This window comes from Gekko japonicus, unplaced genomic scaffold (genome assembly GCF_001447785.1).
Source record: "Gekko japonicus isolate JY-2015 unplaced genomic scaffold, Gekko_japonicus_V1.1 scaffold354, whole genome shotgun sequence".
NCBI classification, from domain to species: Eukaryota; Metazoa; Chordata; class Lepidosauria; order Squamata; family Gekkonidae; genus Gekko; species Gekko japonicus.
In genome coordinates, this window is record NW_015161415.1 from 211757 (window position 1) to 224111 (window position 12355).

The 12355-nt window shown below is 39.1% G+C and overlaps 2 protein-coding genes across 2 annotated transcripts in view; one reads left to right on the plus strand and one right to left on the minus strand.

The window, feature by feature from the left end:
• OMD (osteomodulin) overlaps nucleotides 1–11297 on the plus strand; it is a 14406-nt gene extending 3109 nt beyond the window's left edge. Inside the window, exons 2-3 of the mRNA XM_015427583.1 lie at nucleotides 7432–8390; nucleotides 10592–11297. Of these exons, the coding sequence (XP_015283069.1) occupies nucleotides 7454–8390; nucleotides 10592–10920 (1266 nt within the window). The 5' untranslated portion in view covers nucleotides 7432–7453 and the 3' untranslated portion in view covers nucleotides 10921–11297. The remainder of the gene's footprint in view (nucleotides 1–7431; nucleotides 8391–10591) is intronic.
• The window catches only part of CENPP (centromere protein P), a 236413-nt gene that overhangs the window by 170709 nt on the left and 53349 nt on the right, over nucleotides 1–12355 (minus strand). The gene's annotated exons all lie outside the window — the stretch shown is intronic.

Sequence of the window (12355 nt, forward strand, 5' to 3'; positions counted from 1 at the left end):
ATGGGGGGAAGGCAAGGGGGGAAATCGAGGGGGGTGGAGGAGACGGGGGAGGAACCAGCGGGATGGGGGGAACTTACCTCCTCCTCCTGCTTCCTCCTCTGTCTCATGTGTGGAGGTCCCTCCCCCCGCGAGTATCGTGGGTCCGCCCCTTGTTTATTATTATTTATACAGTGCTGTCAGAATGCATGTGAATTTTCAGAGTTTCCTCAACAAAAAATGGACAAGTTATCACCCTCAAAATTTCATAACCTAAAATCAAAACTGGAGAAAAACAACAAAGAAAACTGTTAGTAGAGATAAATGCGAACAGTGAAAGTGAAGGGAATATGGCAGCACTGAGGAAGTGGTCTAAGGGAAAGGATCCTCTGAGATCTCTGAAAGGTACAAAAGAGTTTCAAGGTTAGAGATGCAGAGCAAGGGTAGTCCAGTGGGTAGAATATTAGCCTAAGACCTGAGAATCCTGGGTTCAGATCTCCACATTATTGATCCAGTCACACTTTTTCAGCCTAACTAGTTTCACACTTTCTCATAGGGTTGGGAAAGGGAAAAGCACATATGGGCCCTGAATTCCTTGGATAAAGAATGGGATAAAAATGGGCTACATAGAGCAGTGATTAGAAATTTTTCTGGCTTTCATAACGTTGTATTTAAGTTGAGGGGCATTCCAAGGCAGGGAAAATTATCTGCCAAGCTTGTCAGTTTCAGAGAGTCAATGTCTGGGTAAAATACAGGGCAAAATAGAGGAAACTGCAGTGCAGAAGTTGACTTGAGACATGGAAGTATGCATCATTGAGATCGACAACGCAAACCAAAGAGGTTCTAAGAAGTACAATCATTTGCAATTTTCTTGTTTGGATGAAGGCGGACCTATATCAGAAACAAGATGGGACAAAGACTCCCTCCTTCTTTAGGGCCCTAGAGTACAAGGAGCAGGAGTCCTTGAACTTTTAGTAGGAAGATCACACATTATGGTATCCTTCTGTAAGACAGCAAAGACGTGGAAGGTAGGCAGTGTTCCAGAAAGTAGTTTTTAAGGGGCTGAAGAGGAGAAGAAAAACAAATCTGATGACATAGTCTGAGCAGATGATGGTGAGAATACCATTGTTTTCATTTTCATAACCTCAGCTGGCAGGTACTGACATAAGTGAGAGCTGAGATCGATGGCCCAGGCTAGCTTGATCCTGTCAGATCTCAGAAGCTAAACAGGAGCAGCCCTGGCTAGTACTTGGATGTAGGGCTGCCAACTCCCCCGGTAGGGCGGAAATATGCAGAATAAGATAATGGCAAACTACCCCCATTAGTCTCTTGCCCTGAAAATCCGACAGAGTTGACATAAGTCACCTGCAACTTGAAAGCACTTTATGAAAACACACTTTGAAGCTACAGCTGAGCTGGACTGTTGTGACGTAAAGTGAGTCTTAGTGTAGAAACAATGGGACACTGCTTAATATTGTGAAGAAGGACAGCGAAAGCTCCTCCCATTGCTGCTTCTGTGGCACTTGAAGAAGTGAGTGGGAAGACTAGGGCTACAAAGTCCCAAATCAGAATCCCAACAGTATGCCTGCGAAGAGACCACAAAGAAGCTCCCACTCTCCTGGCTTTCTGCAAACTATGCAAAACTGAAGTTTTTTGTGCACAGGTAATAGGGTTGCAGGAGCTGCGGTGGCTCAGTGGTTCAGATCCTGAACTGCAGGCTGGAGGGTCAGTAGTTCAGCAGTTCGAGACCTGAGTGCTACATGACGGAGTGAGCTCCCGTCTCTGGTTCCAGGTCCTGCCAACCTAGCAGTTCGAAAGCAAGAAACTGTGCAAGTAGATAAATAGGTACCACTTCAGTGGGAAGGTAACAGTGTTCTGTGCACCTCGGCGTTAGTCATGCCGGCCACATGACCACGGAAACGTCTTCGGACAGCACTGGCTCTTCGGCTTGGAAAGGGAGATGAGCACCGCAACCTGAGAGTCGGATTCGACTGGCTTTCGAGCAAGGGAAACCTAATAGGGTAGCACTACACAAAATGGTTGTACAAACGTTGCTTGGATAAATGATTAGGAACAGTGGTCTATACTAGTAAGTTGGATGCTAGTATGTAATTTCTGTACTGCTTTATGTGTCTTGGTGAATACTATGCTATGCTTCAGTTCTTTCTGGTTGTTCCAGACTTCTAATATCCTAATGCATTGGTTACTGAATATTCCATTTTGTTGATTGTACTGGCTAACTAGGTGTAATCTGCCTTGAGTCCCTGTGAGGAAGGTAGACTATACATAAAGTAAAAAAATAATAAGAACCGAAGCTTATTTGTGTTTAGTTATAAGAAGCTCACCAGTCAACAAAGTATACATTATGTACTGTCAAGTTGATTCTGACTTATGGTGACCTCAGCAAGGGGTTTTCAAGGCAAGTGAGAAGCAGGGGTGGTTTGCCATTGCTTTCTTCTGCAGATTCTTCCTCAGTGGTCTCCCATTCAAGTACCAACACAGCTTAGTTTCCAAGATCTGACAAGATCAGGCTAAAGCATGCCGCCTTCCCTTATGAATTTTCTATAGAAGGGCTGAATTAGTGAGCAAAATATTACTGGAAGGGCTTGCAAATATCAGACTGGAAATATGACTGAAATTCTCATTAAAAGTTCTCTGATCACAATGGGTGATGTTTTGGATGGACCCAAAAGGACTGTACTATATGATCACTTTATGTTGCTAACAACTCACCTTCGTTTCTTTTTTTAACTGAAAGACTTCTATCAAAGTTACATTATTAAGTGGAGATTTCAGTTATGTTTTATGGCTCCTCCCTGATTGGCTCTCAAGACATTAAAGTAATATCTAGTAATTTCAAGCCTACTAATGGTGGGGAGAGGAGTTAAATATATCGGAAATGAAGGTATAGTGTTGCATTTTAAAATTACTGTGAGCCATTTACAGGATATATTTGGTAAAAAATAACATAAATCAAATAAATATTTTCCTCCTGATGTCAACTTTTATAGAGATGAAGATGTTTACATATGTAGAACCCAGAGTATCACTCAGTTCTTCTGGCCATTATGCTGCTGGACACTAGGAATTTCAATTCCCCTTCTTCACTGCAGTCCCTCCATGCCACATGGCATTTTATCCACATCCCCTAATTTCCAGCTTTATCCTTTCAAGATCTCAAGGGGAAGCAGGAAAGACTTGCCTATGTCAGCACTCTGAATTTGAATTCTTAGGATCTAACACCCCTCTCCTAGGATACCTTTCCAACACTCCACATAGCTCTTCCTGTCCCTGGAACCATGAGGTTTTATTCCCAGTAAAATTCACTACTTTCCCTTTCATTACAGAAGCTGAGCTATACATATGCTGTTTGCTGGTAGTTTTTTTCTTTGAGCAACTAGAATGTACATAGAAACAAATGACACTTGAGTGACCCCTGAACCCCAGTTCTAGAGTTGAGACATCTTTCTCACTCTACATGGCCACTGAACCTGGTTCAACTCTATTTATCTAGAAGACAAAAATCACAGATGGAAGAGGAACCACTCCTATTGTGTCTGAAGTTGGAACCAACCCATAATGGTGGAAGAAGGATGACAGAAAGACATCATGCCAGGAGAATCAGGCCACAATTTTATTGGTTATAGGTTCCTCAAATTTTGCCACAGGATTGGTTGGGCACAGTGGGTACAGTTCACAGCCCAATTACTGTCAGCACTTTCTTCAACCCACCTGTTGGCATCTCCGAGGGCAGAGGGCTGGTGTTAGAGCTGGAAGTGGTGGCCAGCCCAAGGTGGCTGTGCTGAGCCCCCCCCCCAAAAAAATCCTTTGATCATGCAGGAGCCCTGGCCTGCACAACCTGCACTATACTCCCAAGCCCTCAGCCAGCTCCTTTTTACCCTAAACTGCAACCAGAGGGAAACCTAGAGTTCCAGGTCCCTCTCCCCCCCTTGCCAGGCAGCCCCTCGGAGACAGGCTACAGGAAGCTGCTTGATATCTGCCTGGCTTACAAGAAATCTAGGCCCATCCCCCCCAGACATCCTTGCTTCCCCCACACACAAATGGTTCCCCTAGCCAAATGGCCTATCAGGAAGGAAACATGTCATTTTCAGAGACAGCCTAAAGAAAAAACTTCAGAAGTAATTACACTACAGTTAGGAACGTCCAGTAATTATATCAGTGTGATTTGCCACAAAAGTCTCTTAATTGTCACTACCAGCGAGTCATTTTTGTCTTCATATGTGACCAACCAAATTCTTCCTCTTGAAACACAGTGTATGCAGCTATTTCCCAGGGAACTGATTATTTTAGTCCATTCCTCATGAATTTTCTAGTCCCACTTTGCTCCAGATTTAATACAACCTGGAGGAAGTTTTTTCCTCCTTCCTCCAGTTTTGATTCAAAGAAAGCCAAGAAAGAAAGAGAGCCAGTTTGGTGTAGTGGTTAAGACTGGTGGACTCAAATCTGGAGAACCGAGTTTGATTCCCCACTACACATGAAGCCAGTTGGGTGACCTTGGGTCATAGAATCATAGAGTTGGAAGGGACCTCCAGGGTCATCTAGTCCAACCTGCTGCACAATGCAGGAAATTCACAAATATCTCCCTCTCCACACCTCCAGGGACCACTGTTCCACACCCAGAAGATGACAAAAAACCTATTCTACAAGAGGATTTATATTCTGGCTATAGTCCCTATCAGTGTTCCCTAATGTGAGCTAGCTCACAGTCTTTTAGCCTCAGGCTCACACATTTTTGTATCAGCTCAGGAAGGAGGACTCCAGAGCAAACTAGTTTATGCAGTAGCCAAATTGCTCATTCACAACTTTAATGCCAGCAGCTCACAAAGTAGGATTTTTACTCACAGGACCAGCTTAGAGGAAACATTGGTCCCTATTGTCCCGTTCAATTTTTTTGATCTTATTTTCCCTAATATTTTTCTCAAAGGACCTTAATTCTTCTTCCATTGTTTTAATACGAGCACTAAAATCATCAGCAGGCATAGAAGTTTGAATTTTGTCTTCCATGTTTTTAATTTCCTCATCCAGTTTTTCCGATTCTTGCATGGCCTGATCTATGTAGACATGGACCTTTCATGCTTTTTAGGATAGGTTTTCCTTGTCATATAGTGTTTAAGTCCGAATAAGTATAAGTATTATAACTTTATGATGCAGCAAAATAGGATCGTGTTCCTTTTAAATAAAATGTCTGAGAAATATATATAGGCTTACAACATATCAGAAGATTAAGGCATTCTAACTCTTGATAGCGCAGAGCAGATTGGATTGGAGCCTGATATGAAGATGGTTGTTTCCTATTTGGTGAGTGCCTGTCTCTTTATAAATCCTCTTGTAGAATAAATTCAATAATGATTATATAGGTTATCCTATAATGGCTTATAAAATGTAAAATGATTTTACCTTAGGAATGTAAGCTTTGACAAGCAAGGAAAAGGACTGAAGAATATGAGACAACACTCAGTTAATGGTACATAAGATATTTTATTATAAAAATTTCCAATCTGTATTTCTTGTGATTCTCTTTCTGATACATGTAAAATTGCAATATTTGTTTCATAGCAAGTTGTTGAATGGGAGAATTTATTTCTGAGGAAGCATAGAATCGAAATGAAGACACAAACCGGAAGCTTCGTTAAAATAGAATATATTGTGATTCTCTTACTTCTTATATGTAACCTTTTGGTAAACTTATGTATGTAGCACTTTATTAATTGTTTTCACATTGTATAAATTTATATTTTGCATAATTACGTTTCCCAGGTTGATTCTGTAATTTTGATCCTTTGCAACTGGGAGGTCTCTTTGTATTTATCAGTCCTATAATTAAGAACAGAATTCTTCCACAAAAGGTACATGCTTGGCCTTCCCTTTCAGAGCCCACTCATATCCATAGAGTTACTCAAGCCTCTTACGTTTTGTGTATCATATGTGGTCATATACTCCTCTCCTGATTTAATAATAGCTGCCCATCTGAATGAATGTTCTTAATCAGAACTGGATTCTCTATTGGATCTCAGGAGTGGAAGCTCCCTCAGTCTCTCTTGCCAGTCTTTTCTCCTTGCTTCCTTCCTGCTCTTGAGTGGGATAATCTGGGATATCCTGGAAGTTTTGGTATCCTAGTTCTTGCATCTTGATGCTTTTAAGGCATAAAGCCTCACAACTTCATCACCCAATCAAGATATTTTTATTGCTAACATGTGGATCACTGCTTTGAATTGGTATCTGGCCTAATTGGATTGGAAGAAACCACATAAGAGTGCTGCTCCGACCCAAGCCAGTAGCTCTACAATTTAAGAACTACAATGCTGCAAAACAATTAGTTTCTCCACATTGGTTTAAAGAAGCTAGTATTGTAAAGGTGGTTTCCACCTTTACTGTAACACAGTACTGATATGTAAAGTACATATATGTCGGACTACGTGTAGTAACGTATGGTTTATTCGTAGTGGCACATTGCTCTTAAGTATTTATTCTCTGAGACTAAGCCACATTCAATCTTTAACAGAGTTGCAGTTGTTTTTACATGGCATCTTTTCAGAAGACCCATCATTATGACGGGTCACATCAACTTAATTATGGCTGCCAACATGGCACAAAGCTTCCTTTCTGGCAAAGATTTCTTTACTTTCTATCTGGCAAAGATATCGCTACTTTCCTTCCTTTCCCCCTTATCACCACAAAATGGTAATACTTTTTTCCTATTCCTACTTTAGCCTGCTATTCAGATTAAATCATCTACTCACATTTTAAACTGTTTAAATGAACATCACATAAATTATTCAATTATACTTAAAAATATAAAATATATACAATCTCTTTGAAAATGAGTACAAGGTACCAACAGTCTGATAACTGTTGTACTTACGAAATGGTTTTCAGTTGAAAAGTAGCAACCATTTATGCTAACACATTGTCTGCTCACGTTTCATGAGAATTGATAGCCGAATGAAATAGGTGGAACAGACAATGCAGTGATGTGATATGCAAAATACCTACCTAAAATGTTAAACTAATACAGTTTGGAACTAAATAAAGCTGCTGGTGTGCCTTGCTCTCTCTGCAAAGGCAGGACTGGGCCTATGGAATGCTCTCCCTCCAGGCCTTAAAAATCTTTCATTCTTTCCTCCAGAGCAGATGGAGAGAACAACGCAATCCAGAATGTTCTACACTGCTGAGAGAAAAGGCTATTCTGCCTTTAATGAATACCAAATAATCTACTAAGAAGTTGACACTCAAGCTATATACAAACAAGGTTTTGGCTCCGAAACCTTTTAAAGTAACTTTTTTTAAAAGTCTCCAAACAGTATGATTATGTTAATCCATAGTCCAAACATTAAAAGAAAACAGATTACTTCTTGCCAATTACATAAATCCTAGTACATCTTGTACCACAATTTTATTATGCACACATTTAATCTGATTTTCTTCTTCCCACAGGATACCACATCAGTGCTTGAACATGGGAATCCTAAATCCACTCTTAATTCTCTCTCTTGTCTTTGGAGCCACAGTGTTCTGTCAATATGATTTTGATGAATTTGAGGATGAATTTGAAGATGAACTGGATAATGAATATCCATCTGTTTTTCATATTCCTAGTGTGGAATACGCTATTCCTTACCCAGCTTTACCTGCTGAATGTGCCAAAGAATGCTTCTGCCCTCCTGCTTTCCCAAAGTCAATGTACTGTGATCATCGTAAACTCCGGACAATACCAAACATCCCTTCTCACATCCAACAGCTCTATCTGCAGTATAATGACATTGAAGCTGTCCTTCTGGAATCCTTTGTGAATGCCACTGCCTTGAGAGAAATTAACCTTAGCCACAACAAGATTAAGTCTGATATGATTGATACTGGTGTCTTTGCCAAACTTTCAAACTTAGTACAACTCCACCTAGAACACAATCTGTTAGAAGAAATTCCATTTCCTCTGCCCAGAGGCCTAGAACGTCTGATCCTTGGTTTCAATAAAATGTCCAAGATATCTACACAAGCCCTGGAAGGTTTGGAAAATGTGACTATGCTTGACCTCTGTAACAACAATCTCGTTGATTCTGAAATAAAAGGAAAACACTTTTCAAGTATGCAAAGCCTAATGCAGCTCAACCTCTGCAGCAACAGGCTAGAATCCCTGCCTCCTGAGTTACCATTTTCACTTCTATATCTGTCTCTTGAAAATAACTCAGTTTCCTTCATTCCAGATAATTATTTCCAGAAGTTTCCAAAAATTATTGCTCTAAGACTGTCACACAACAATCTGCATGAAGTTCCATATAATGTTTTTAACCTGCCTAATCTTGTGGAACTCAACCTTGGGCACAATAAACTGCAGCAAGTATTCCACATTTCAAGAAGCCTGCAGCATTTATACTTAGAAGATAATGACATAGAAGGTTAGTTAATGACTTTTCACTGTCCTCTTACTTTAAAAAAAGTTATTGGAATGTTTATACTAGTTTTGATCCTTCCTAAATACCCTAAGATTATGAATTATAGGCAGCAAAGGGGAATAGGAGGTAAATTATCTTCATAATTCTCTTAATTCACTCAGTAATTGTTTTGATTTTTGTATTAGCTATTTTATAATTTATATTGCTTCTTAAATAGCTTGCAAGTCATCTCATGAACAATCTGATTTGGTAAACAGGGAAGACATTTTAAAATAAATGCATGTTCTTCCATGCATGAACTTCCCCATCCAGGTACTTACAGTTAAAAAGTATACCCTGCCACTAGAAACTGGATGCAGTTTCTAGAATATAAATATAACAAATTATCATATACAGTAAGATAAAGCATTATTAATAAGAACCTGGAAAAACAAGGTGATATATGAATCAACATACAGTATTTGTCAGAACAATGACAGAGAACCTTAAACCTAATAGAGAAAACAAGAAGGAATGTTTTTTATTTAATGAGGACTAATGTAAATTATTCCAGGATCTTTCAGCTAAGATGTTTGAAGTTGGAAATTCAGTCTGGTAGAAAAAATACAGATTGGAAAACACTTTGGTTTAAAATTCCAGTAAGAACCAAAATACTTAACTCAGTAGGAGAGACTGTTCTGCTCCTGTGAATTTTATAAGGGCTTAAAAAGAACTAGTGTAGCACAGCAGTTAGAGCAGGTGTTCCCAATTCTGCTGAGCTCATTGACATTTTTGGAATTTTGAGAAATGGTAGTGGGCACTATCATAAAATGGAAAAAAGAGAGCAATATATCTGATCCTAAGCAACCTCAGTTAGAGTGGAATACGCAGACCTAGGAGGCACAGGTTCAAATCTCTAATTGATCATGAAGTTCACTGGGTGACCTTGGGCCGGACACACACACACTCACACTCTCTCTCTCTCTCTCTCAAATTAACCTACGCTGCAAGATTGTTTTAAAGAGAAAACTGGTATTGGAAAACCATATAAGCCAGCTCCTTGGAAGGAAAGGGGCACTCAGCTCTGCATTTATTTAACTAAGCACCTAGGAGCTGTGGTTTCTGTCATGAACTGGTACTTGGGGAATATGGTAAAATGAGTGAAGGCCAACAATGTGAAGTGATCCAGGGCTTTTTCCTGGTGGAACTCTCTGCTGAACAACATCAATGCCCTGCAGGACTTAATGCAGTTCCATGTGGCCTGTAAGGCTGAGATGTTCCAGGCATTTGGTTGAGGACAGCAATGGTTTCCATCTGGCTGGCACTCCTGTCCTTGCTTGTCCCTTGCCTGGCTGGTACTCTTACCTTCTGCCTCCCCCATGAGGCAGTGTCACAACTGAAGTTTAGCACCACAAGTTTAGGTTGGGACTCCCTCTCCCGGCCTTCGATGGGGCGCCGCTCGTGCCGGTGTCGGGGGTTAGGAGTTTGGGACTTCTGCTACTGTTGTACACTGCCCTGAGCCCTGTCTCATGGGGGAGGGCAGTACAGAAATAGAATTTAATAAATAAGTAAAGTAATGATCAGGGAGTGAACCTTTTCTGTAGTTGTGCCCAAGAAAGTTGCCTGGTGCTTTCTCTGTTTTGTTTTATGTACCAGGCAAAGTCAGCTGCGTTTTTGTAATAGCTGCCTGAGTTTTTGTAATAGAGGGATTTCCCCCCATCTTTTCCTGTTGTTGCCTTGCTCATGATAATCTGGCTATTGTGCTGTTCCTCCTGCTCTGATTTTAGCCCTTTCTTCAATTTTATTTGGTGTCTTAAGTTGTTAATAATGTCAATATATTATTTAATGCTTTGTTAGCAATTTGTAAGTTGCCTATGGAGAAAGGTAGTATCATACTTTTAAAAAATAAATGGAACATACAGGGAATGTTTTATATGTTTAGGTTTAATTCCACTCACTACCACAAATTTTAGCTAAGCACTGTTATTTCATTGTTAAGTTGTATGTATCTTCACAGAGCAAGCTTGGATCCTTCTTTTCTAGGTTATAGACTGCTAATGGAATAGGAAGGCAGGTAATATTGAACTTCATAAATTCCATTCTCGTGAGTTAGGATACAATCCTATGTTTATTTTTCATAATGGCAAATATTATTTCATTAAAATATAGACTTGAATTACCTCGTTCAAATTTTAACTTTTTGTTTTTTTGTTTTGTTTGTACAGTTATGAATATTACTTTAATGTGTCCATCTATTGATCCACTGAACCTCAACCAGTTGACCTATATCCGTGTGGACCAAAATAAGCTCACAGCCCCAATAAGTACATATGCCTTCTTCTGCTTTCCTCTCATACGCAGTATTTATTATGGTGAACAAAAGATTAGTTCCAACCAACGAACACAACTGAGGACTCCAGTGTTCCGAAGATATCTGACTCCAGAAGAATATGATGAAGCAGAAGAAAACCATGAAGCAGAAGAACACTATGATGAACAAGATCAAGATCACAGAGGAAGGGATGAAGACTATTTTGATCCCTACTTATATTAAGTGATTGTAATATGCAGAAATAGCATATCATAAATAATGCCCATTTTAAGAGCAAGCTGAAACATTTCGGAAATATAATTTATTCATGAGCCAGCTGAAGTAGGTCAATATATTCTGCCCAACAAAACCAGCAAGTGTTTCTATGGCAAAGCTATACGCACACACACAAAAAGACCTCCTCAGATCTTCAAACCATGTAACTTGAGTATGGAAGTTCCTTAAATATTAGGTTAGATCATAAGTTATCTTCTGCAAGAGAAGTGGGGGCACAGAGAAGGAGTAGTTTTTCCAGATGTTCCCTTTCCCACTGAAAAGTTCCAAATAGCACTTCATATTATTTCTAAGGGTCCACCAATCCTCATTAGTCATGTTTTGGAAAGGGCCACAGTAAGAAGGGAAAGGCGGGAAAGAGCAGTTCTGTGAATGGTGCTTCACTTGTGGTGCTTAGACCAACCTATTATACCAATACAATCACAATTTTTCAATTATATAAAATATAAGGACAGCTTTGCTTGCATTCATCTTGCCTTATCTAAATATAAAACAAAGGAAATTTTATAGCATGGGATACAGCACAGGAGGCTGTAGTCTGAGTGGGAAACCAACTGAAATCTCAGAATTCCCTTACGTAATGGTACCCTTGGATCAAATTCATTGATTCAATGGAAAAAAAATTCTATCTACAATATGTAATAACAGCTCACTGTTAAGGATGTATAACTATACACATTTATATTGCATGCTAAATACACAATCAAAGCCTAATAAATCAAGTGGCAAAATAATTGCGACCTTAAAGGATCTGGACTGAACTTTTAGATATATGTTGCAATTTCATCATCAGCTTGAGTTCGACCCATAGATATAGATATAGATATAAAAAACAAATATTAAAAATAATTTTAAAAGCACTATAGCAATAACTTCTGCCAGACTTCACATTTTGCCATGCCATACATAGCATAATATTGAAATATCTGCTCAAGAGCTTAGAATATATAAACTGTAATATTAGATACTAGACAAAGTTGGCTAGGAGAAAAACTAGTTTCTCCATAAAGTAACACTAAACAAATGCTTTAAGGTTTAATTTGAAAGTCTGCTGCCAGAGTAAGTTTTCTATAATGTGTCAAGCACACTTAATCTATAACGTATTCAAATATATAGGATGTAATCTACATAACACTGTTTTCCAGCCTATTACCAGTCATAAACATTTCAATAAGTTTTATATTTTAATCACAATGCCGGTAAAGAAGTCAACAGAAATTATTTCTCTTCAATTCAGTGACAATACAAGCCCATAATAATACTAATAATATTTTTTAAAAACACTTGGTCATTCTAAGTTTAATTTTTATTCCCTTTAACCATTAAAAAGATCAGATGCTGTCTTTGTGAGTGTTTTGAAACACAGCTTTTGAGTACTACAGGT